Source organism: Carettochelys insculpta, chromosome 18 (genome assembly GCF_033958435.1).
Source record: "Carettochelys insculpta isolate YL-2023 chromosome 18, ASM3395843v1, whole genome shotgun sequence".
Classification (NCBI taxonomy): Eukaryota; Metazoa; Chordata; order Testudines; family Carettochelyidae; genus Carettochelys; species Carettochelys insculpta.
Genome location: NC_134154.1, coordinates 13,287,741 through 13,313,172, shown reverse-complemented (window position 1 = coordinate 13,313,172; position 25,432 = coordinate 13,287,741). Strand labels below are relative to the sequence as shown.

Below are 25,432 nucleotides of genomic sequence, written 5' to 3'. Positions count from 1 at the left end.
TTCAGAAAAAGACCAAGGACAGAGGAAATCTTGTAACATGTTCTGACAGGCCAGGAGGATAGAAAGCCCAAATTAGGTAACAAACGCTTTAATTGGTCAGGTATCGAACCCCCAAGTAAGAAACAGTATAAAAGGTGATTTAGCAGGAATAAGGGTGTGGGCTCCTGGACACAAGGCGGAGGCTAGCAACTTCCAGTCCAGACAGCAGACCCCGGCCTGATCACCCGGACGTCACCACCACGAAAGGTCCCAACCAAGCCGTCTCTCTGACTTGAAGGGCCGCTGTAACGTAGTTATTGGTGAGATGTGGGAGCACTGGATGTTATTGGTAAGTCACATGTAATTATATATAGTTATATGTAACCTAGTATTTAGCTTATGCCAAATAAATAACTCTCTCTCTCTCTCTCTCTATATATATATAACAAGTGTTAAGTAATTGTAGTTACAAATAAATGAATAAATCACTATTGGTAAATACCACTAGCTGGTCTAGCTGGGTCTGTATAGAGAATTATTGGGACTTAGAACAGCCACAGGGCATTGTGGTGTTCACAATCGGAGTGTTATTGTTCCTGGTACTCATAATACTGTGGAAACCTAGGTTTTAGAGTGGATACACTGAATCACATATTGCTGCTACACTATATCAGGCTGCTATAAAGGTGGGGTGGTTGGTCCCGGGCCACCCGACTCCCCCCGCTGTATCACACCCCACGCGCACCCACGGGACCCGGAGTAGGTCGGCACATCATCATACATAACACCAAAAATGGAACCTGAAACTACCAACAGTGAGCAATATTGTCACAGAAGGCTGGGGGGGAGGAGGAGGGAGAAGATAAGAGACTTTAAAAACCATCCTGAGAGCATGGTAGTCAAATGTTTTCAAATTATGGAACAAATTATGCTAAGTTTTATATGGAAGAACCTTCTCCTAAAGATCCATTTTTAACCACTACTTGCTTTCCTAGGTGTAGAACAGCAGCCCAATAGATTCAGACACTTTAAACTGAAACCTTAGAACTTTTTAATTTAAAGCAAATCTTTTCTTTGAAATGCTTTCCCCACAAATTGTTTTAGGTGTACTACCTGGAAAAAAAAGAGGTAGCAATGGGAAGACTTAAGTCATTAGCACTACACAAAGGCCTAGGCAAAAACTCATATGAATAGACTTTCACTAAGGAAGAGTATGGCCCATGAAGCATAAACTTGGATCATTTCAGTAGGTTAAAGTATACACAAGCGACTGAAAAAAAATCAAAGTGAAGCAAAGCCATAAAGACGATTAATACCACCTGTGATTAACAGATTTTAACAAGTTAAAGTGAACATTAGTGTTACATATTTTACAAACTCATGAGCAAAACTAGAATGGCGCATTTTCTGCTTCTATGCAGTAGCACGATTATGTCTACCTTTCCAATAAGTTTTTAGTTTTTTAAATAAAAAAGCAAAATCTTTTAAATGAAAAAATTAACATATAGTTTATTTCGAAATTAGATCTGTAAACTTCACCTCCTCTTTAACAATTTAAAAACATTGCTTAGCTTCCATTTAAATCTACAGTGGCTTTCATGAATACATTAACATTTTGGCTTTTACATTCAGATGGCAGTAAAATTAAGTATTTGGAAACATACAATGCTATCAAATCAAAAAAAACAAATATCAACCACAGCATGCTGCTGAGATCCCTTATGGAGGAGATAGCTGAGGTATTTGTTTAAAAATTATAAAAGGTCCTAAGGAATAAAATTTGATTTCTGTATCTGATGGCTGGAAAAGGCAAATCCCACACCAAACAGTACTTGTGAAAATCTGCTGTGCTAGTAATAGGGGGAAGAGAAATTAACTTTGCTCATAGGAAAAAAAACCCTCCATTAATAAAAAAAAAAAAAAATGGAGTACCTTCTTCTCAATTCCCAATTTGAAAGATTGCAATCACAATGTTTACGCAAACTTAAAGACTATTGAATATTCATTTTCCATGTGGTTTTCTCTGTTGAATTTAAATTTTGTAAGTTGAGGAACATAAGCAGGGCAGCCAGCAGGTTTTTCCATCCTCTTTACAACATTTATTTCCTTCTTTTAGATATTAATGATCACACCTCTGAAGTTTATCAAGACTAGATCAAATTTGTTTTTAAACAAACATTTTACTGAGAGTGGTGTCAACAACCTTTGTACAAAGAAACTGTCTATCAAAAAGTAAGACTTACTGAATGAATCTCATGAAAAGGCTTTGTTTCACAGTATTGTTTTCCCACTCTGGTTTAATTCTTTCAAAATTCTAGCAAGAGTTAGATACTAGGTAGATCCATTGCTAATAAACACTGTGAAGGGAGCTGCTTGAACCATAATACTTCTCCCCCTTTTGGGAGCTTATTAATGTTTATTTCAGCTTGCATATTCAAATTATTGCATCTAGAATTTGAAGTAATATTTAGGGTTTCCTCCTACCTTTCTAAAATGCAAGTATTTTATAACTCCACAAATCCTGGGTTCTGGGAAAGTGATTCCAAGTTTTGAACACATCAGTGCCAAATTTAAAAAGTGACTGTTGGAGGTTTTGTTTACACCACTGGATTTCAAACTGTAGCCTACATTATTTGGGGTCTGAGAGGTGGGGGCAAGTGGCTCTAGGTGTCCAGGCTAGGGAGAACATACAAGTAGGTTTGGGACAAGCAAGAACACATAACTATCAGTGCCTGGTGCTTTCCCACCCATTTCAGACCGCTGCAGTCTTCCTGAATAGTCTCCTATTTTGCTGCCCTGCACTCAGCCAGAAAGCTGGAGTCTTATTTTAAACCCTGTAGGAATGTAAGGAGGCGAGAAGCACTGGTCCACTCTGTTATGGGCTTCTCCAGGGAGGCCCAGCTGAAGATCCGGTATTCGGCTTGTTTCAGTAAGTCTCTTTGTGCCCTGGATGAGCAGGAGTAGGGGAATTCTCTTATGCCACTTGCCTGGTAGTGGTCATTGCAGAGTGCAAAAAAAAAAAAAAAAAAAAAAAAAAAAAAAAAAAAATCACACACACCCTAAAAACTTCTCTGGTGAACAGATGGTTCTTAAAAAACAAAAAAAGAGTCAGTGAATGGCACATCATGAGTGATGTATGGTCTTCCTACACTATATAAGCAGGTTTTATAAATTGTTTTCTAACACAAAGAGCACTCTTGACCCTTTAGGAAGATTAAAAGAGCTTCTGAAAATCATTAAGACCTGGCTCCCTACTTACATTTTTTGTAACGAATGAGCCTACATGTTAAATTTTAGAAGTGTGTTAAATTACACTCAATACTAGTTTCACTACTGTCTGCCATAAATGGCCATCATGCCAATGGAGATGTGACAAAGTATTGTAAGTTCTACCAACCAGAAATCTGAGGCACTATAGCCTAGTAGGAAGCAATGGGTATACTGCTCTGAAAAATTTTATGTACCCTGTCAAGCAGGAACAATCTTCAATTAGCAAATACAACACAAAATTGGTGTAAGAGGCCTACTTAAGTCTACTAGTTTAACATATACAAGAAGTGTCTGCATAATTTTACTAACAGGAAGGATTAAAATGCATTTAATCTAATTGGATTACACCACTTATATGAAGATATGAACCCTCAAATATGTAAACACCAAGTGCAAGAATTAAAGTCACAAGTGTTTGAAGTATATAGAAAACTCAGTGCTGTCCTTTGATGCTGTTTTCAAATTTGTTTTATTCACTCTTTTGGATGACTATAAATAAGTGTTTCCACTATGGAAAAAGAAAGTTAGCACAGTACATTTTCATGACTGGGGAATGGATTTTCTGAAGACATCTTCAAAAGGGCAAAATCTTAGAAAAAACAACCTGAACATTGGAATTCAGTTCTTTATAAAGTCCCTTGTAAAAATTAAAAAAAAAAAAAAAAAATTAAGGAAAAACACAAGGCCCAAGATGATTTATTGCTTTTCTTCATTTTTTTCCTTGGCTGCTGCTTCTTTCTTCTCAGATTTTTTGCTCTCTTCCTTTACAGAAAGTTCTTCTAATTTCTCAGCAACTTTGTCAGCACTATCATTTTTCTCTTTACCTGCTAAGAGATTGTTTGAAGAAAAGTTACATACACAGTATTGTAGATTTAATTTATAATGGAAGGCTGTGTTTATTTAAGAAAAAAATTAAGAATGTCACTGCTTTAGAAAGGATGAAGTGTTTTCTGAGCTCTCTTCCACACACTAAGATGATTCATATGGTTTCTTTTCCCTTGGCAATCCATCCCATGCCAAATAAAATCACTCCTTCAAAAAAAATTACACTATCTTGACAACTAAGAACAGGATGATACCCTTTTCAGTGTCCTCCTGAACACAGTTCAATTGCTACAAGTCGTGGTAACTGTTGAGGTGTTTTGGGGAGGGCCCCTCCAAACCAGCCACATGCCCTGCCTCAGTCTCTTCCTTTCCCTCTCCTCCTTCCCACCTCACCCCACCCGCCTTTTCCTGCAGAATTGCATGCACACACAAACTCCTGTGTACACCCACACTACCCACCTTTGACTGGTAACTAGTGAAAAGGCATATCTTGTCTAATTGGATATGCTGGTTCCATAGATCTTCCACCTCCTTAAATGACTCAATGTTAGGATAAGGATATTATTTGCAATTCAGGTCTCTAACTGCCTCTCCAACATCTTTGCTTGAGTGAGAAAACACTAAGACTAACATTTACAAGAAAACCCTGCATTGACTAAACTGCTTAGACTTCCTGAAGTCTGAACTGCAGACCAGTAGGAGTCCATACTTCACTGTGTTAGTAAATAAAATAAATGTTTAATTTCTACATTAAATTGAAGGCAGTTGTTCACAGAGCTGCCCTCCATTACATGTGTGCGCATTAGAGAGAAGCATATTAAAAGTAATTTTATCATTTAAAAACAAAAGGAACCAAACTTCAAAACTAGTTTAAAAATTAAGTCATCCAAGTGGGGTATTTATTTATGAAATACAAAAATATTAAAAAAAAAAAAAAATCAGTATGATAAAAACCCGTTACTCAAATACACATTTTCTGTATAAATAACGAAAAGGCTCTCTTTAAACAAAGAGCTATTTAAAAAAAAAAAAAAAAAAAAAAAAAATGTATGTCCCAAGTGCAACTGCAAGTCTTCTACAAGAAAAGAAGAATTCTTAGCACCTTGGACCATTACTTTAGCAGACTGAAAAAGTCCCTGGACTGAAGACTGCAGTCAGGCACAGAGTGAGTCTGCCAAGGGGCACCACATATTACTGTGAGCAATCTAAAGATACAGTAGGGTCTCGCCATTCACAAGTGCCACATTCATGAATTCAATTATTTGCAAGTGGCCCCAAGGCAGCGGTGCCAGCAGCTGCCACATCCTGGGGCTCAGAACCTCTCCCCCACCATTCATTCACCAAAAAAAAGAGAGACATTCACAACATTCTGAACCCAGAACCCTCGCAAATGCTGAGACCCTACACTGTATTCCCTTGCCCCAACCAAAGGACATTAAAGACTCAAAAAGAAGAGGGACAAAAAGGTGAGATTAACAAGAGGAGCTTAACATCTTACCATTTTTTGCTCTCTTGTCTACCTCATTCCTGCATTCTTCAAATTTTGCCTTGAATTTTTGTGCATCTGTTTGAAGGAAATAAAATATTTCTTCATTGCTTTAAAATTACTTACAATACCTCTATTCTTAGATCTATTTGTTCTGAAACAGACATTTATCCTGCAAACTCATTTCCATGAGTTGACTGCCTATCCAGAAATAGTCTAAGTGATCGTAAGTTTACAAACTTTAGTTATTTCTCATTATTTAAATATGCTCCAAAATAAAGACAGGATATTGCGTCTTTGAATGGGTTTTCTGCAAATACTCATCTTAAGCATCTGCTGCAGAGCACTATATGCTAGTTGAACTTCTATCTCAGCTACCAGTCATTCACATAGTCTAAGGCCACATCTATATTACCTAGAAGGTCAGCCCTGAGCAGGGTCGCTCTTCCAGGGTTCGACTTCGCATGCTAGGTGGAGGTGTGTGAAATCAACCCCTCAGAGGTCAGCAGTTGACCCCTGTATTCCTCACCATCATTGACCTGTGAGAGCAAACAGGTAAGCCGACTGCAGATATGTTAACTGCAAAGCTAGAATTGCTTATGTGCAGTCAATTTACATAGTGTAGACCAAGCCTAAGAGGCTAGGGACTGAGTGGATCATGGACACATTTATTGTCCTATACCTCGATATGATTCTGCCATGCCACAGCTCAGAAGGAATGACAAGTTTGCACCATCACTGCCTTTATTATGCCTAAAGAGAGAAATCCAGTCTCTAGAGTTAGAAATCTAGACTGTTATATCAGCACAAACCATATAATTGTGTGTGTTTTTAAACCCACATAATGCAGACAGTATACTGCAATACCTTTCAGTCTAAATGGCTAGTTCTGAACAGTTCCATTTCAAAGATAGAAATGGACAGGGGCTACTATCAGATCAGTTACAATAAGCATCCAAACCCGCCTAACTGAATTTGAGATACAGATAAATCACTTTTAAACAAAAATTGGTAAGCCCATATTGAGATAGCCTGACTGACCACTAGAGGTCACTACTACTCCACAAGAAAATGCAAATTTAAAAAAAAAAAAAAAAAGGCTGTCTATGGAATCAAGCTTTTTCATAATCCCATGGTGGACTTGGGGGGGGGGTAGGGGTTTACCCTTCTCATGAATTTTGAGAAGAGCTTTGATAGGGGGAGTTCATCGTACATAGTGACCTCACTTGGTGGAACCAGGACTTTGCTCCCTTGTCTATGACCCCCAAGAAAGAATTCTACTAGGAGCCTGCTTCCTAAGCCCCTCTTATCTGCATACTGCAAGGCAACATACAAAGGAAGAAACGGAAGCCCTCCCTTACCTCCCACAACTCAGAAAAAATTGAAGTCCCAACCTAAGGTTTCTTCTTCCACGTAGACTTTTTTTGGTAGGAGATTTAAGGGTTTAAATAGAAGACTTGGTTTCAATGAAAGTTTGCCATAGTAGAGAGGTCTAAACATTGTTTGCCAACATGGGTTAATACAGAGCCTACTTTTCCCATGATGCTTCAAGTCCCTCCTAGATCTGGCGCAAGGATTCAACTGTGCCATGGAACATGTTGGTAGCATTCTGTTTATTACTATATTACCTTCCTCCTATGTGCACAGCTAGACATTTTAATTTAGCTAGAACACTGGCACAAGAATATTTGGTCTCAGGTTGCGAGCTATCTGTGACGCACAGTAAGAATCCAGTAATGGTAGTCACACACGATCAGACCTTGCTTGCTGCATTAACTGGTGAAAGGCTAGTGAGGCACCCCTTCCAAAAGCTACCACTAAAATAGACAAGAGTTGGAAGAGACAGATTAAGTTGGTTGTAGAGCCACCACAATGTTCTTCTTGCATGCCCAAGTCACAAACATAAGAGATTCCAACAGCCCTTGAGAGGCATTCACTTTATTTTATTTCTGATATAGTCAGTCTTGGCATGTTCCGTTTGGGAACAAATACATAGCCTGGCTTTCCAAATAGGGAATGCACAGCATACCACTACAATTTGCTACTTTTCTCGTCTTTTTTCACATATTTGTATGAGTGGGACTACTGTTCTATGCTTGTATATTCCCCAATCATCCCTAAATTATGGAACCTATTCTCCTGAATTACCTAGAGGAAGTACAGCACAGTCAAATTAGTTTCATATTTTGAACAAACAGATGTGAGAATTTGCCTTTTCTTCCCGGACATGAGACAATCTCTTCAACAGGAGTGTAAGGCCTTGAGCTCTGTGGAGGAACTTCATTAACATTAAACAAACCCAAAACTTGCCATCTCCTACAGAATGGCCAACCCATGCTAACTTTGGGACCATTATACCACAAAGCATAAGTTTTAAAAAGTAACTTTAACCTACTACCCAAGTAGGCTGTGGTTGTTAGAATTACTATACACCACTACAGGATATTTTATTTGATAGATCAGAAGGAAGAGGAGTGGATATTAACTAATACCTGATACTTGTTCAGTACAGCAGTCAGTAAAGTATATGAATCTAAAGGAGATGGGACAGAAGGAAAGACTTTATATAAGAGGACTTCCATATACAGTATTTGTAATGCCAGAACTTTACTCTGATTTCATATTTTGAGGAAGATTAATTAATCAAAGTAGAGAGAATAATTTGGTTGAAGTTCTGGAGTTTTACTGCATTAATTATTTACAAACATTAACAGCCTCTCTTCAGAACACTTACCAAGGCAAAAAAAGTTAGTGCTGAAAGTGGTGTTGGATAGAAGCTAGATTGTAACTGCTCCTCCACTTATCTGCAGTATTACTAATTAACTAGCTGTACTTTTAATTAATTCTGCTGCAATAATATTTAAATAGAAGATACTACCCTTATAGGCAAATCTGGGGATGGCTTTCTTAAGAAAATTGAGGTTCACTCTTCCTCCTCCCCCCATTTTGAGTGCTTACAGACAGTAGGCAAGAGTCTTCAAAAGGACAGAGAATGTTTATTCTTTTCTACCACTGGAGCTACAAAAAGTAGCGTGGTACCTATTTTCATAAATTTAGTGCTGGATATTATGCACTTTTAAATGGCCCAAGGTCACCGTTTAAGGTATATAGTGTAACAGCACAAGACCAGTTTCTTCTGCTATCACTCACTTTCTGCATTTAGGAACCGGATTGCCAAAAGTTCAGGTTTAGGGCTTTCGTCTGCAAAGTCAGCATGTGTGTTCCACACCCATGCCCTGTCACTTCCAGCATTAGGCTTCAGCTCCATTAAAGGTGTAACTACAAAGAAAAAAAGAACAGATGAATCCTATCTGTACATAACATTTCCACAAAAGCCCCACAAGTACATTAAGAAAATAAGCTTAGTAAGATGTCAATAAAGATTTGCCCCAAAGAATTGTAATGCAGGTCCCCCCACCCCCCAGAGGATATGAAGAGAGGTGGGGAGAGCAAAAAAAAGAATAGTATCCATATTGTTCTTTCCCACATCCTAGAATAATCTGCAATGGAAGGCTACTATTGCCAGAGTGCTAACCACTCACTTCTATTCAATTAAAAACAAAACAAAACAAAAACACCACACACGCACACACACCAATTCCAATTCAATCCCATTTTAGAATGCAAACTTCCCCTATTAAAAGGCTAATGATGTAAAAGAATTCTCTTTGATAGTGGCCAATGCAGATGTGTCAGAACGAAGGAACACGAACAACCCTGCCTCCCCCACAAAAGGCTTGTAAATTTTCTTCCTTTCCATTGTTGCTAATCTCGCATATTCTAGACAGCAGTTAGCTTTCCTCTATGATTATTCATTTAAGCGATTTCTCACTCATTCCTTTATGCCATCTTAAAATTCCATTTCAATATTCTTTGACAAACTCTACAGATATTCAGAGAACAATAACTTTTTAAATGCCTTATGACTGATTGCTCTTTTCTTGAATGGGTTCAATAAAGAAATTATAGTTTCAGCAGAAGTCACAAGCCTCATGAACACAATTCCAGTTTTTGTTCCCTCTTGGTCCTTTTATTTCACTTATAATAAGTACAGGGTCTATAGCAAAATGTAAAGAACACTAATATTAAAGAAAGACACCATAATGCTGTAACCTCTACATTGCAAAAAGATCTGAACATTTAATAAGTCTGCAACATGAAAACTAAAAATAAAACAAGAAGTCGTGTGGCACCCTGTAGATTAACATTTATTGGAGCATACGCTTTTGTGGGCAAAGACCCATTTTCTCAGATGCATGGACTTGTTGTTTTTGCAGATCCAGACTAACACGGCTACCCCTCAGATAGTAAAAATAAAGACATTTTCTGCACAAAAGCAGTGTTTATGGAAGAGTGCTAAAATGTTATTTCCAACTACACTTTTCAGTTGCTTCAAACATCTCTCCAACGAAACAATCCTCATCTGATTTCAGTTCAATTTCTCCCTCTACGCATATTAGAGAGAATTCTTTTGGTCATCTAAACCATTTCAGTGGAAGAATTATATTCTGTGTTAAGTAAGTTTGATACTTCGCAAAACTTCCATACTCCTCATTGCTAGATCTCCTTGAAAAATGGATAAACTCATGAAGAGACTTCAATACAAAACTGAAATATGCAGTGAAGTATTTTGATGCCTGTTTAACTTACTAATAGTGCACACAGTTCCATAATACTGTATACATATAAGTGTAAAATAAACAGGTGAACTGGATTCATCCTACACAAATCTACAAGGCTCCATTACTATGTTGTACATGAAAGACAGATGATTGCCAAAGGGAAGTTATGGGAAATAACAGAACAAACGTACTATAATGATTTGCACAGATTTTTAGGGTTTTATCTCTCCTCATGAGAAGACGAATTGTTCCCTTCTCCTTGTGCTTCAGGAGTTTTACATCTCCAGTTCCTCGTTCTTTCCACTCTGGAAGATCATTTTCTGATGCAAATCGAAACAGCTTTGCTCGCCTTGAGAAAAAGAACAAGAAATTAGAATGTGTGTGCAAAAACAAAACCACTCCAATATAAGGTCCTTCAGCCCATCTCTCCTAGGCGAAAGTTAAAAACTCTAATCAATGTTAGGAGAAAGGAAGTAAGTCCAGAGTCCTCACCAACTAGTAAGAATACAAGATGACAGACCTGGAGAGCAAACTGAACACTGTGCCACCAGCTGTCAATGAGCTAGCTCAGGACACATTACTGTACAAATGCAGTCATTAAAGAACTTTACTGCCCCACAAAAAAGTTTTGCTGGGGGGGGGGGGGGTCGTCACTCGTATATACACAGTTACAGAACTCCACATTAGCACTGAATTTCATACACCACCCTCCCCCCACAGAGCATATGAATTTCAGTGATAGATGATCTGTGCTACTGGTGGTATGTTTGGAATGAAATTAATACATTGAAATTACCACCAATGATGCAAAACCAACACGCATGAAGCCAGCTGCACTGGCCTAATAGCAGAGTTGAGGAAGGATAGGGCCAGGAAGGGGGAGGAGGGGGTCAAATGACTCTTCACTAAATGACTGCACATCTTAATTCCAACCCCCTCGTCATTCACCAAACTTCAGGCCACTGCAGTAGGAACCCTTCCCCAAAGAGCCATTGGGAGCCCCCTCAACTTTAACCCCCACCCCATCAAGTCCCAGTCCCGCAGCACCCATCCTGTCTGCTGAGCCCCCTTCAAACCCCTAACCACTATCACCTGGACTCTCCGCAGAGCTGCATTCTCCCAGCACTCAGAACTCCCCCCTCCTGTCCCCGTGAGTCCAGATTCCACCTGGACCCAGCACCCCCAAGCTGTCTGTACAGATACTGCCACATACACACAACCCTGGTAATCTTCAGGGAATTCTGTACCAACACTTCAGCTATTCACAGACAAGTATTTCAAAATAAAATCGCCAAAATAAAAATGGTGTGATTACATTGTGCTATTTTAAGAAATACACACAATTTTGTAATACTGTGTGCATAACTTAAGTTTTTGGCATAGAATTGCCTCATGAGTAAACTCTCTCACATACCACCAATAGTTCCATTTAAGAGACTTGTTTTCCAACCCAACATGTGAATTAAAATGGTTTGCATTCCAAATTGCTTCCCTCCATCTCATGAACTTGAATTTTTGTGCCCTTCTAAGTGCTACAGGATCGATACCCTTACTGGAAAGAAAAACAGACTGACTCACAAATGATTCTTAAAGTTGGCTGCTTTTCTGATGTAAACAATAAAGTTATGCTGTAAGCTTGGAATTTATTTTAGATTTGTTACCTAAAACTACAGTATTTCTACCTAGAAAAATTACTGATCATCTTCCTGCTACCACCAAGGCTGAGCAAGACTTGATGATCTCAGTATTTTAAAAGAAAAAGTTCTATTACTTTGTGTTTAGTGATGTCTGATCTATGCCAAAACTATATTCCAAAAAAAAAAGAGGATTACTTGCCAAATTAATTTTCATCTTCAAATAGGGCTATGCTGGAGGATCTGTCTTGCAACATAACTAGAAAACAATTTGGGTAGTGTTTGCCAGTTAGGAGTGTACAAGTCTGTGGACCCCAGTATTCTATATCAGCAAGCAGGGATGGAGAACTTTTTTTTTGGGTCAGGGGCCACTGACCCACAGTTGGGGGCCAAATACAAGAAAGAAGCAAAGAAAAAAAATTTTAAAATATCCTCACCATTGTGGTTCCTTTCTGAGGTACCTCACTCCCCTCATACTCTAGCACCATGGGCAGCAGAGTTGAAAAGGGGAGGGACCAATGTTCAGGGCTGCCCCAGGCCAGATTAACCGTTCTGGAGATTTGGGGTGGGACTAAAGATAGCATAGTTCATGGCGGTGGGGGGGAGACACGAGGTTGATGGGAAACAGGTATGGGGTCTGGATGGAAGGAGGGTGCAACAGCAGGCTAAGGGTGAACATTGTGGGTGGAAGGGACGATGCAGGAGTGAGCTAAGGTCTGGGGATCTCAGTGGGAGGTATGGTACATAAGCAGACTGGGCACAGAAATGGCAGGGAGAGATCAGGAATGAGCTGGAGGTGAGAGGTCTGGGCAGGAAGGAGCGTGCAGGAACAGGCTGAGGGTGGAGGGGTATGGGGGTGCAGAAGCTGGGGCAGGGGGAGGAGGAGATCTGGGCTGAAGATGCTTACCTCTGCTCAGCTCCGCCTCCTCCCCCGGGTGGGGAAATGGTAGCAGTGTGAGTAAAGCCTCTCCAGTGCAGGTCTGTCTCCCACTGCTGCCATGCCACTTCCTCAGCCCCCCACCCCCCACCTCTGATTGGTTGGAATTCTGAGCAATGAGGAAGCTTCTCTGCAGACAACCAGTGGGGGAAGCAGCCACTTCCTGACCCCAACCCCCCACATGCCTTGCCAGAGCCCATGCACCTATTTCAACCCTAATGATGGATGCTAGAGAGGGGAGCCATGAGCCTTGGGGTCTGGATCCTGGCAAGCTGGGGTCCATTGCTGGAATAAGTTAGTCTCTCCCTTGAGCTATCCCTCAGTTGGTTTCTGCCCTCTGTATCTCAATTTTTAAGTTTCTCCAACACAGGGAAAAGGGAGACTCAGCATTGCTCTGCAAAGGCAACACGGGAAAGTGGCAGGGGACGGGCACTACTGTTAGTAACTCCCTTTTCTCCTTCAAAACACTGCCTCTACAAAATTCTTAGTGCAGGAGATTAGGTAGCAGCAATCACTGTTCCCTCCAATATTTTACATTCATGGGCAGAATTTATTTTGTTGCATGACACATCACTTCCATACCAGCCGACATTAAAACTTACTCTGCACATGGAATGTATATCGCAAAGATGAGTCCAAGGGGTTTGACACGTGAGAGGGAGCTCAGGGAATGAGGAGTTTGCAGTATAGCAGGAGGAAGCTCAGGGGTTTGGAGTGTAGATTGCCTCAGAGGGCGGACTAGCCAAGTCCTTTGTCACCACAGCAGCTCAGGGACAGGTGACAGGAGTCATGGGAACCTGTTGGCCAGCTACAGCAGGTCTCTGCAATGGCTGGGCTGGGGTCAGGGCACCTCTCCCCTGGGTCTGGCATGCTTAGGACAGGACCAGGACTTGGGAGAGGCACGTCTCCTTGGCATGATCCTGAGACCCCTTAAGTAAAGGTAGGCCAAGGAACTGTGCTAATGTAAGTGATTGTGATATTAAGGCAAGTTGTACCTTGAAAAGGCATGAAAATGTATGTGAAATAAAAGGGGGGGGGGGGTCTCCACATCAGACTCAGGCTAAAGCGACACTATGGTGGAAGATAGACCACAGAACTTCTCACAAGCAGTGAGGATTAAGAAAGGTGACCAGGAGAAACACTCCCATTGACCTTCTTCGAGGTAGACAGCCATTGTAATGGACAGCCAATAAGTTGATTTTAGCTATGCCAATTGAGTAGCTGGAAAAAAAAAATCACACATCAGTGGTTAACTTCTATGTCTAGTGTAGATATAGCCTAAAGGAAACAGTCAAGCAGTGTGGATCACTTAAATCCTACCAAATCTGGTACCACCACATTGGAAGGCCACATACTTCAGCCATGTTAGTCAAAACGATAAATCCTGTGGCACCTTATAGACTAGAACAGGTATTTTGGAGCATAAGCTTTGCGAGCAGAGACCCACTTTGTCAGGTGCAAGGTAGTGGAAATTCCAGAAGTCTAGTTATACAGGCTCATGAAAAGGAGGGAGTCCCAATCAACAGGAAGGCCAAAGTTAACAAGGTCAATTCGGTGAGGGAGGATGTGGCCCATTTCCAGCAACTAATGCGGAGGTGTGACCATCAAGACAGGAGAAACTGCTTGTGTAGTCGGCCAGCCACTCCCAGTCTCTGGTCAATCCTTGACTGACAGTGTCAAATTTGCAAATGAATTGTAGCTCTGCAGTCTCTCTTTGAAGTCTGTTTTTGACGTTTTTGTTGTTGCAGGATGGCTACTTTTAAATGTTACTGAGTGTCCAGGGAGATTGAAGTATTCTCCTACAAGTTTTTGTATGTTACAATTCCTTATATCTGATGTGTTCATTTATTCTTTGACACAGACTGTCCAGTTCAGCCAGGCCACTATGGCATGCATCCTGCTGCAGATCAGCTACCTAGATTCCTTTTTTGAAACCCTAGTATTCAGGAAAGTTCAGAGCACTGGCATCCAGCAATTTCTCGTCAGCACCTCTCTTTCTGCTGCAAAACTTACTGAAATGCTGGGACCTTAAGAGAAGCTTTCCTAAACTATTTAAAGTAGCCTCTGATCCTTAGACAGAACCTATTCCAGTATTTCTTTTGGAGCACCCTTGTATAAAAAAAAGTTTTCTTTCAACCTGGGACTGTGCATTAGACCTTTGCACACGGAAAAGCTTAACAAACATACTGCTCATGCTGGTCAGTTTTTGGAGATGGGCTCTTTCTGAGCCACTAGTTATCAGTCTTACAGGAGCACACTCTGGAACAAAGTTTGAAAATGAGTATTCCTGGCCATGTGAATTTGCCTCAAAGAATTCTGTACCTTGTTTTAAGCAAGACGAATGTTTCTCTCTCCTCCCTGAGAAGTCTCCACCTTAGGAAAAGCTCAAGGCATTCTACAAAATTTAAACTTTCCAGATTAAGCCAGTTTGTCCAGTTTTCTAGTCATATAATTATTACAATTTGAGGTCTGCTAACAGAATGCAAAGAGCAAAAGGTTGTTTCAATGACTGCTCCAGATGGTGACAGAAGGCAACCATAAAACTGTTTGACGCACTGGAGGTGTAAAAGTCCCACATAATCTAATATTGCTTTATTACGTATGCAGATGGCTTGAGGGGGGATGGGGGGGAAGGGGGGGGGCAGGGAAAAAAAGAGTCACGATGACCCAAACATTTAAGCATGCAGTAAGAGGTCTTAACTTAAAATGAAAAACCTACATTGTGATATTTACACGTCTGGACCAAACAAACATTTTTGCACATTTCAAGTTAAAAGGTTTTGTATTTTTCCAATCCAAAACATTCAAGTGTTAGTGGTGAATCAATATCCGCTACACGCATCTGACAAAGCAGGTCTTTGCCCACAAAAGCTTATGCTTCAATAAATGTTAGTCTATAAGGCGCCACAGGTCCTCTCATTGGTTTTGCAAGATTTCATCATGTTACATTAGGACGGCTCCAACAGCCCCAAGTAAAAGACATTAGCCATATTACATTTCTACTAGTACTACCTTGTCTTAGGCCAGCACCCCCACCTGATGTTTTGCAACAAACTACCTTTAATTAGCTTTTCTTTAAAAATTTAAAAGCCAACTATTGAGAAGTTACATACACAGTACCATGCTACTTACATCTTAAAGAGTTCTTCCTCATCCTCCTCAAGAGTCTTGATCTCTTGTTCAGGAAGGGAAACTATAGGCTCAAATTGAGGATCATGGTTAGAATCATCTGTGTTTTCAGTTGATGTGTCATGTTCCTCATGCGTTTCCTGTGAAAAGAATGCCCAATTGCAACAACGCAATTTCAAAAACAGTTCTACAATGGCTACATCTGTATTTGAATACCTTTGGTAACATGTTAGGAACTACTCTAGATGTTCCAGATACCAGATGTTATCAGACATGTCAAATTCAAAAATCTGAGGGCCATGTAAATGAACTGATAGCTGTCAGCGCCACCAAAGAAAATGTACTTCTACCAGAAAGTCATAAACTATTATAGATTATATTTTAGGTATATTTCATAATTTTTTCAGGTCTTGTTTGACTATAATAGAATAATTTTAATTGAGAATTTAAAACTTAATATGAAGTTTTTTATAATGTTATTAATAGTTCATAAAATTTTGTGCAAAAATTATTTGCTCATACATAATTTTTAAATTTAAACATGCATTTAAGGTACTCCAGGCCTCTGGCAGCTGCCAGAGCTGAAGCTGCCAGTGGGGTTCTGTGCCCTGGCTGGCTCCCAGCCCCAGGGTCACAAAAAATTCTGGGTGACCACGTTTGATTTGTACTTTGTTAGTGTAACATCAGTGTTAACTCCACACATCTAGATTTCATTCAGCCTTTTAAAAATGCAGATTATGCAGTATTAACCTTCTTCATGGAGAAATTACTTCCACTTGGGGGGACCAATACAGGAATACTTACCCAGCAGGTTAAGGTCTTGTCTACATACTACACACCAGGTACATAAAGTTCTAGTGCACAACAGAATACAGTGCACTAACTGGCTGAGCAGACACTGCTGGATATTAAAAATTCCCTAACATATGCTGATATAGTCCAATTTCAAAACAGGAGTACATTAACATATACTAGTGAACTCCAGTGCATTTCAGGAGGGTCCTACAAGGCCTCCTAGAGCACCACAGGCTGGAAAGCAGCTGGTGCACATAAATGAAACAGACAAAAACCCAAAGATATTGTTTTCGTTTAGTGATTTTGGCAGCTTTGACCACTGTTGTTTGTGTACACACAGTTTAACTTTAAGGTGGTTACTAGATGTTAAAAGTATTGGTTTAAAAAAAAAAAAAAAAAAAAAAAATCACAAGCTGCCATATTTTCAGTGTGTATTTTTACTAATCTCAGTTATGAAAAAATCAGCACATTTTCCAATTTCCTCAAAGTTGTAAATCCAGATTTAGCCATGTAGTATTACCTGAAATTTGATATTTTCACTCACCTCCTTCCTCAAAGCAGTAAAGAAGCTATTCATACAGGATTCTAGTCAGCGTGGAAATAAAGCGAGGATACAAAATTTCTAAGTTATTTTGAAAATATGGTGGTTTTGGTTTGTGTGTCATAAAGGAGTGTGGCAGGTCTTCCAAAGCAAGTATCAAGACTTCATTTAATATTATACATCACTGCCATGAAGAAAGAAAGGGTGCACATTTGGTGAAACAGGGGACACAGAGTCTTAGACATGAAGTCAAAGAGTTGCAAAGTTCTTAAAATTAAGGCTGAGGGACATGTGGTAAATCAGGTACTTGCAGAGTGGAACAAATGAAAACAAAGAATCCCCTGGTTTGTATTATTTGCTGTACTTACAGAAAGCAAAAGATTCCCTCCAATATTCCCTCAATTTCAATTATTTATTTGGCACAGCCACATATGGAACGCAGTTTGCCAGATGCACAACCAATAGAAACAAATGCTGACAGCTGGGAGCACCCTGGAAGGACAGCAAATCAGCTGGGTGGCATTTGAATCTCTCCTAAGTGGCCCCTCAAGCACCCAGCTTACAGGGAAAACTGATCCCTTCTCCCTTTAATATTCTCATACTAAAACAATTAAGACAACATATATCTACAATGTTCCTTTAAAACCCTGGTGTCCAACCAGTTCTGAAGCACTGACCAACAGCGTAACTACTGCTATAAGCAACTATCCGTATTATTCTGAAAGCATATTCATTGTGGCTAGCATGTTGGATGCCATGGCTTTAAAAAAAATAAGCTGAGCAAATAACCACCAAAAGATCTAAAGTACAGTAAATCCTTGATTTAATGGACTAAGGTTTTTTTGCACCAGTTTGCCCATGTACATGCCCCTAGTGGAAGGTACACATGGTGGCTCTGGCCAAGGAGATGGCAGCTCCTCCAAGCTGCAGCACCACGTCTCAATTTATTTTCTTCTTTTGGGTGGGGGTGAGGGGGATGATTTTTATGGACCCCAGCAGACTTCGGGGAACAATGGACTTCCCCCCCATTGTTCCTGAAGTCTGCTAAATTGGGGTCTGTAAAAACCAGGGGTTCACTGCAACAGCACTACATTTAATTGATCAAATGGGAGAGTGCTCTTCCACCTTCAGATAGGGGGCTGCTCCAGCCAGCCAGGCCACAGCCCCCCCGCCCATGGCACTCCTGGGGCCACTGCAGACAGGGGGCTGCTCCAGCTCCTGGTTAACTTTTAACATACCTATGCAGGAGTGTGACAGGGAGGGAAGTTGCAGGGTCTGGATGGGACACAGCTACAGGAAGGGCAGAGGCTGCAGGAGTGGGTTAGGGGTGTGAGGTCTGGGCAGGCAGATGGGTATAGCAGCAGGCTGGTGGTGAGGGGGGGTCTAGAAAGGGTGCAGGGCAAGGTGGGGGGCTGGGCAGGAGAGGAGAGCGCACGAGAGAGGGTGCAGCCCAGGGTTGGAGGACCACATGTGGTTTTGCCTGGCTCCTGCCACTGACAAAAAGCACCTGCTTTTCCACAATCACACCCCCACTGCATCCTTTGCCAGCGATTTGGCCAATGGGAGCTATGGCTGGTGCACCCTGCATGGAGTGCTTCTACCTGCAGAGTCACTTCAACACACACACACACACACCCCCCGCCCACCCACCCCTGTGGGAGACAGATCCAGCATCAGTGTGCATAAGTCAAGTCTGCGAGACTTGGGTCTTGCCCCTTCATGGGACATGCAGTGCTTCGAGTCAGGTGCAGGTTTCCCACCCTGATCTACATTACAAGTAGAGCCCTGCGCAGATTTAAAAAAAAAAAAAAAAAAAAGGACCACCACCCCCTATCCTCAAAAATGATCTGCTGACATCCACATCTACATTTGTGTCTGTGGATACAATGCGGCTCTCCACAAATTTGTAGAGTTCTAGATACAAATGGCGTATCTGCAAAAATTAGTTGCAGATAGCCACACATTTGCAATTGATCCCAGACAACTTAAGGGGCACATTCCTTTCCGCATCCATATCTGTTTATTAATACAACTGAAATAAGCATGATGGAAAAAGTGTGAAGCTTTGCTATAACCATTATTAGCCTTTTTGAAAAATTATAAATATTGGATGCACAGTGAGATGCTGTATCAATCTGAGTTTAAAATTTCAGTAGGTACTTTAATCTATTTTCATTATAACACCTACAATCACAACAGTGTACAAATGATCAGTTCATCTGACTGAAAAAAAGATATAAATATCAATGAAAGAAGAGCAAACCCAGAAGGTCAGCACAAATAATGATGTCTCTTTTAAAAGTTGTGTACCCCTTTAATACGTGTACAATCCCTGTAACTGCCTAATTTTTAAGCACAGCTTCATACAAAGATAGTATCCCATACACATGGAAATTTCTATTTTAAAACTTTATTCTGCAGCTATGTTGTTTTTGTTCTTGTTTTTATACATATGCATCACTAAAGCATTTCTCCCTTAAGAAGCTAAGAAATTAGATATGGCTTTTCCACAGTCAACGAAGCCATAAAAATATTCCAGAAGTCTTGCAAACAGTTTCTCATAAACACAGGGAGGGAGAAAGCATGGTCTTATGGTTAAGGTATTAGCAAAGGACCTTGGTGATCTTAGCCTCATAATCTGAGACAAGCTGAAATTGAATTATGTCTACACTACGGTGGCCTTTTGAAAGAAGTTCTACTGGAAGATCTCTTCCGAAAAAACTTCTTTCAAAAGAGTGCACCCAAACACAAAATGATCAATCTGTTTTTTCGATAGAGAACATCCACACAGTCCCCTGCTCTTTCGAATGAGCAGGCCAGGGATTGAAAAGTCAGGTGCCATGAAGACTGCGCTTTTGGGAAAAGGGCCCATGGAGCATCTACACTTGCCTTTTTTTTTTTTTTATTATTATTATTTATTATTATTATGATGAAAGAAGCTTCTCTTCCTGACCCAAGAGTGGAAAAGGACTTCTGGAAGAAGAGGCACTTTCTTTTGATTTTGGATCAAAAGAGTATTTTATGTGTAGACACTGTGTGTTCCTTTGAAAAAAGAGCCAGATTTTACCGAAGAACTTGCTAGCGTAGATGCAGCCTGAGACATGCTGGCCAAATAACTCAATATTTATGTCTCAGCTTTTTACCTGGAAAATTATGTACAACACACAGCATAACAAGGCCAACAATTTTAACTGAAGCTTTTATTTGTTATTAGAATAAAAGTAACAGTTCAGCAGGAAAACACAGGTTAGTTCAAAGATACTACAACACACCTTTATGTGACACCTGCTGAATGTCAGTATTCGTCAAGAATATGAAGAAAACTCATCCTATTGAAATGTGACTACTTCCAAGAGATGGGGAAAACCAAACATCTCAGAGAACATAGGCAAGGCTCTCAGAAGTGACACTCTAGCACTGAGCTAAACAAACCTCAGGGCAAGGATAACTAATCCCTTTCTCCGCCTCCAGTTCGACTCCCTTCAGGCGCCACGCGAAAATCGTAAGCAACAATGAGCGCAAGTGAGAAGCGCTGAAAGGAAACAAATCGCAGTAGTGCAGTAAAATCCTGTCCAGCCGCGATATAAAGGACGTGGGGGTCTAGCACTATTAGGCCAGCCCTCCAATGGCATGGGGAAGGAAGGCTCTTTGAAAAGCTCCTGAGTCATAAACCAGATTGTGGCGCCTGCGGAGGCTCAAACGCCCGCTTGAGGCAGAGCCGACCCAGCCGTCGCAGGGTTAGGAGCCGGAGTGAGGCGGGGATGGCACGTCAGTGACTGTGTCGGCCCCAAGGGATGGGCCGGGCCCGGCGAAAGACCAGAATGCACGTGTGTCCGGACAGGCCCCAACAGGGTGAATTCCCCACCCCACGTGCACTTAGGGAACGCCGGGTGAAAAGGCACGCAGGAGGAGAAGCCCCCTTTCCCGCCAAGAAGGCCGCCCTCCTACCTCCCTCTCCCACCACCACTACCACTCCTCGGCCTCATCTACTTGCTTAGCCTCCAGCCCCTCACCAAGACTCCCCCCCAGAACCCATGCGCGTCCGGCCAACCTCGCTGCCCCAGGGGGCCCTTCATCCGACTGGGCCGCGGGGCTTCTCGCCCCCCCCCGCCCGTTTCACCAGGCCCTCAGTCAGCTCCCTCAGCACCACGCCGCCCCACTCCATCTCCTGCCCCCGAGCCCCGAGCCCCGAACCCCGGGCCGCCCCCGCAGCCCCAGATTGCTAAGGGAAGCACAGGCATCCTCACCTTGGTCTCCGCCATTAGGCTGTGGGGTGGCGCTACTCCAGCACTCGACTCGCTCGCGTCGCTCTCTCCCCGGCCGCGGCTTTGGCGCTGAATTTCCTGCCTGCCGTTCCCCCCGCCCCCTCTCGCTTTTACCTCATTCCCGCAGCCCGCGCCGCCGTTGCCGCAAAGCTTGCTGGGAAACGCCTACTTTACCCTACTCCCTTTATCTCGCACAGTGCGGCTAGCTACCCGAAGCCCTGTGACCTGTGCCTCAAAGAGCCTAGCTGTTTAACGGTACTAACTCGCAGCCAAGCTGAGGTGGCCGGCGGGCCGCTTTCCCAGGATCCCACTTGAGGGTTCGAAAACGCCACGAGTTCCCGCCTAAAAACGCGTATCACCGCCCAGCCAGGAGCCGATGCAAAAAATAATTCGTCCCCCCCCCGCCAGCACCGACAGAATCTTTTTACCCCATTCCCGAGCTGTTTCCCATCAGCCTTTGCGACATGGCGGCGACCAACACGCGTCTCTGCCCAAGATGGCGGCTGTGTGTGTGTGTAGGATGGAAGGGGAGGGGGAATGATGGTAATTTTGTGTTATGACGACTTGAGGGTTTTAGGTGTGCCAGGGGCCGATTGCACGGCTGTATGTGTGGGAACGAGTGAAAAAAAATTCGTTCTCCCCTTCCCCCCACAGGTATTTTAAGCTCATCCGTGACGTCATGCCCGATCCCGCCCAGTCTTTTAAACCCGCCCCCTATGCCGGAGGTGGTAGCGGGGATGGGTTCGTGCGCTGCGGGGAGGGGGACCGGTGACTGGGGAATGACGAAGAGTCTCTCTCACGCTCCTCGAGGAGTCCACGTTCGCCTTAGAGGTGCTTATCGTCGCGGAGGGAAGGAGTGAGCCGCAGCGAGCTGGGGTGGCATCTGCAGTGGTTGGGAAGTGCGGCCCCCCTAGGTTGTTGGCTTGGTGTGTTGGGTGCTGCCCTGGTGCCGGGCTGTGTGCTAATAGCATGGCACGCTGGTACCCTGGTCGTTGCATGAGGCGAAATGGTGGGGCGGGCTGATGGCCCTTTGCTGTGGAGGGCGGTGCCGTGGGCTAGGGCTGGTGAATTCAAATGGAGTGGTGCATGGTGATGGCTCTTTTTCTGTGGCACGTGGGGAATGTGCGGGGGTGGTGCCCCAGAAAAAGAGCTATGGTGGGTAGAAAAGGGTGAAACACTGCAGTGACATTACACTCTGTTACAGGAGTATGGTATTGTGGCACCTTGGTGGTGTGGTGGTGATATGCTGTGCTCTGTTGGCAGTATTGGATGGCAGGCTGTGGGGCGTTCAGGATGGGAGGTGATGCCCATGATAACACATGATGGTAGCCCAGAGAATGCTGTGGTGGCACCTCTTTGTGGCACTTTAATGGGGTGGGTTGGTGGGGTGCATTGTGTGGCACAATCACCAACATTTGCTAAATCAGGGAGAGGTAGCTGTGTTAATCTGTCTTCACAAAACAAAAAAGCAATCCTGTGTTACTTAAAAGACTAACAGAATAATTTATTAGATGATGAGCTTTTGTGGGGCAGACCCCAGGAAAGCTCATCACCTAATAAACTATTTGTTAGTCTTTTAAGTGCTACAGGACTGCTTTTTTGTTTTTGTTTTGTAACTTCTACAAGCTCTCCTTCAAAAGATATTAAATCTGTGAAACTGAAATTTTTACAGGCCTGAAGAAATGATGGAAGAAAATAGTATTCTCTGTGTCCCTACAGAAGAAAAGGCACCCCCTTCTGCAGGAGACAATGTTACTGAGGGGGAAATTAAGCAAGAAGAGGAAGGTAGCTATGCAGAGAATAAAGCTAATTGCCCTAATATGTACAGGTACATCAAAGGAGATTTGTTTACATCAGAGATCTATAAAGTAGAAATTCAGAACCTTCCAAAATATATTGGCTTTAATGATGTAAAGAAATTTCTTGCAAAATATGGACTTAATCCTCATAAGATAAAACTTTTTGGGAAACAAACTTTCGCATTTGTGACATTTAAAAGTGAGGAAGAAAGGGACAAAGCTATGAAAGTCCTCCACGGAGTCATGTGGAAAAGCCGCTATTTGAGTGTTAGGCTCGCAAAGCCTAAAGCCGATCCCATTGCAAAAAAGAGAAAGAAGGAAGAGGAGGACAGTGAGCAGAGAGAGGCAAAGCATGCAGCTTTAGCAAAAGAAAGTGAAGAGGAGCCTCTGGGTAAACAGATAGCAGATGTGGTGACCCCTTTGTGGAATATACCATATGAAGAACAGCTGACAAGGAAGAAGCAAGAGTGTGAACAAGTGCTGCAGAAACTGACAAAGTAATTCCTTTTTGTAATGGTACTTTATTTACTAGCCTTAATACAAATTTGTATTCATATAGTTAAAATCCAGTAAATCTTTTTTTTTCTTTTTCCTACATAGTGGTGGTATAGTATAAGTACGTCTCTTTTAATATGTAAAAATGAATTTCCTTAAATTATCAGCTCAACCCCAGGTCTTGAATATTACACTAATCTAATGTATAGGACTTCATGCTTTTAGTCCTTGATCTGCTTGAAAAGGCCCTGCTAAATTAAGGGGTGTGATTTTAAGGAAAATTATTCCATAAGCCGCTAGTGTTAAAAATGGAGATACGTATTATAGTACTCTAAAACTGTAATTGGTAGGCTCTCAGTGACATAAGGGATGAACTCTGTTAGCAGTGGGATCATTCTGAGGGTCTTCTGTCAACTCCTCTACTCTAATTCTAACATTCAGTTTATTCCTAGCCAGAAATAATACTTTAAAGACTAATTTTATATTTAAGGTATTCAGTTTTATATATTCCTTTTTCAGTTACATAACTTCATATAAAGAAAATATTTTACTTGATAGTCATTAGAAACCCAAAATAAAGGCAGACAAGGTTATGAGACAATGGATTTCAGGAAGGCAGATTTTTGGTAAACCTCAGAGAACTGGTAGGTAAGGTCCCAGGGGAAGCAAGACTAAGAGGAAGGGAGTTGGCAGTTTTTCAAAGGGACGTTATTAAGGGATCAAAAGCAAGCTAAACCACTGTGTGTGGGGGGAAAAAATAGAAAATATGGTAAAAGACTGCCTTGGCTTAGCCAGGAGATTTTGTATGACTTCAGAATCAAAAACGAGTTATGTCAAAAGTGGAAATTAGGACAAATAGCAACAGATGAATATAAGCAAACAATACATGTATGCAGGGGCAAAATTAGAAAGGCAAAGGCACAAAATGAGCTCAAACTAGCTAGAGACAAAGAGTAATGAGAAGACATTCTGGCTAGAGTTACACTAGCAAGTTTTGCTGACAAAACCGGGGTTTTGCCAATGAAACTGGTGGACCATCCACATACAGTGTGTTTTGTCAGTAGTTGGCAAAACTCAGCGCTTTTTGGTGGCAGCATTCTGCCTCTCAGCCATGAGGCTTAATGCTGCTGTCAACAGAATCTGTTAACAAAAAAGCTCTGTGGACGCTGTGGTGGGACTTATCTCAACAGACAGGGTATACAGAACAATGGACTGTGTGTTGTGTTTCCGGGTGCCTGCTTTGTCAAGAGAGCAGCCGGGCAGATCAGCCACTCTGTCGACAGACTGGAGTACTCTTCTGGTAGGCTTTGTGTGTGACCTCACTGTCTTGACAGAAGTTTTGTCAGGAAATCTCTTCTAACTGCAACTTCTGTTGACAGATTGCTGTAGTGTAACTGTAGCCAAAATAAATATATTGGAAGCAAGAGGAAGACAAAGGGCAGGGTAGGTCCACTGCTGAGTGAGGAGGGAGAAACAGTATCAGGAAACTTGGAAATGGCAGAGATGCTTAATGACTTCTTTGTTTTCCATCTTCACCAAGAAGTCTGATTGAAGAAATGCCTAACATAGTGAATGCTAGTGGGAAGCGGGTAGGTTTAGAAGATAAAATAAACAAGTTAAACATTACGTAGATGTCTGCGAATCCTAGGGCCTGA

General features: G+C 41.9%; 2 protein-coding genes and 1 non-coding gene across 4 annotated transcripts in view; 1 reads left to right on the top strand and 2 right to left on the bottom strand.

Moving 5' to 3' along the window:
* Positions 1 to 1,461: 1,461 nt before the first annotated feature.
* RANBP1 (RAN binding protein 1) lies at positions 1,462 to 21,938 on the bottom strand. Its single transcript, XM_075012408.1, has 6 exons — positions 21,466 to 21,938; positions 15,886 to 16,022; positions 10,374 to 10,531; positions 8,711 to 8,839; positions 5,573 to 5,638; positions 1,462 to 4,076 (listed from the first exon to the last, which is right to left on the bottom strand). Exons 1-6 carry the CDS (start codon positions 21,478 to 21,480, stop codon positions 3,946 to 3,948), a joined length of 636 nt encoding a protein of 211 aa, XP_074868509.1. The 5' UTR covers positions 21,481 to 21,938; the 3' UTR covers positions 1,462 to 3,945.
* Positions 5,120 to 5,249, bottom strand: LOC142022911 (small nucleolar RNA SNORA77). Its single transcript, XR_012648074.1, has one exon. It is a non-coding gene; the product is annotated as a small nucleolar RNA SNORA77 (small nucleolar RNA).
* Positions 21,939 to 22,203: 265 nt separating the features above from the next.
* TRMT2A (tRNA methyltransferase 2A) overlaps positions 22,204 to 25,432 on the top strand; it is a 38,722-nt gene continuing 35,493 nt past the window's right edge. For both annotated transcript variants that reach the window (XM_075012406.1, XM_075012407.1), the window contains exons 1-2: positions 22,204 to 22,314; positions 23,156 to 23,779. In XM_075012406.1, coding sequence (XP_074868507.1) covers positions 23,166 to 23,779 — 614 coding nt within the window. In that variant the 5' untranslated portion in view covers positions 22,204 to 22,314; positions 23,156 to 23,165. The remainder of the gene's footprint in view (positions 22,315 to 23,155; positions 23,780 to 25,432) is intronic.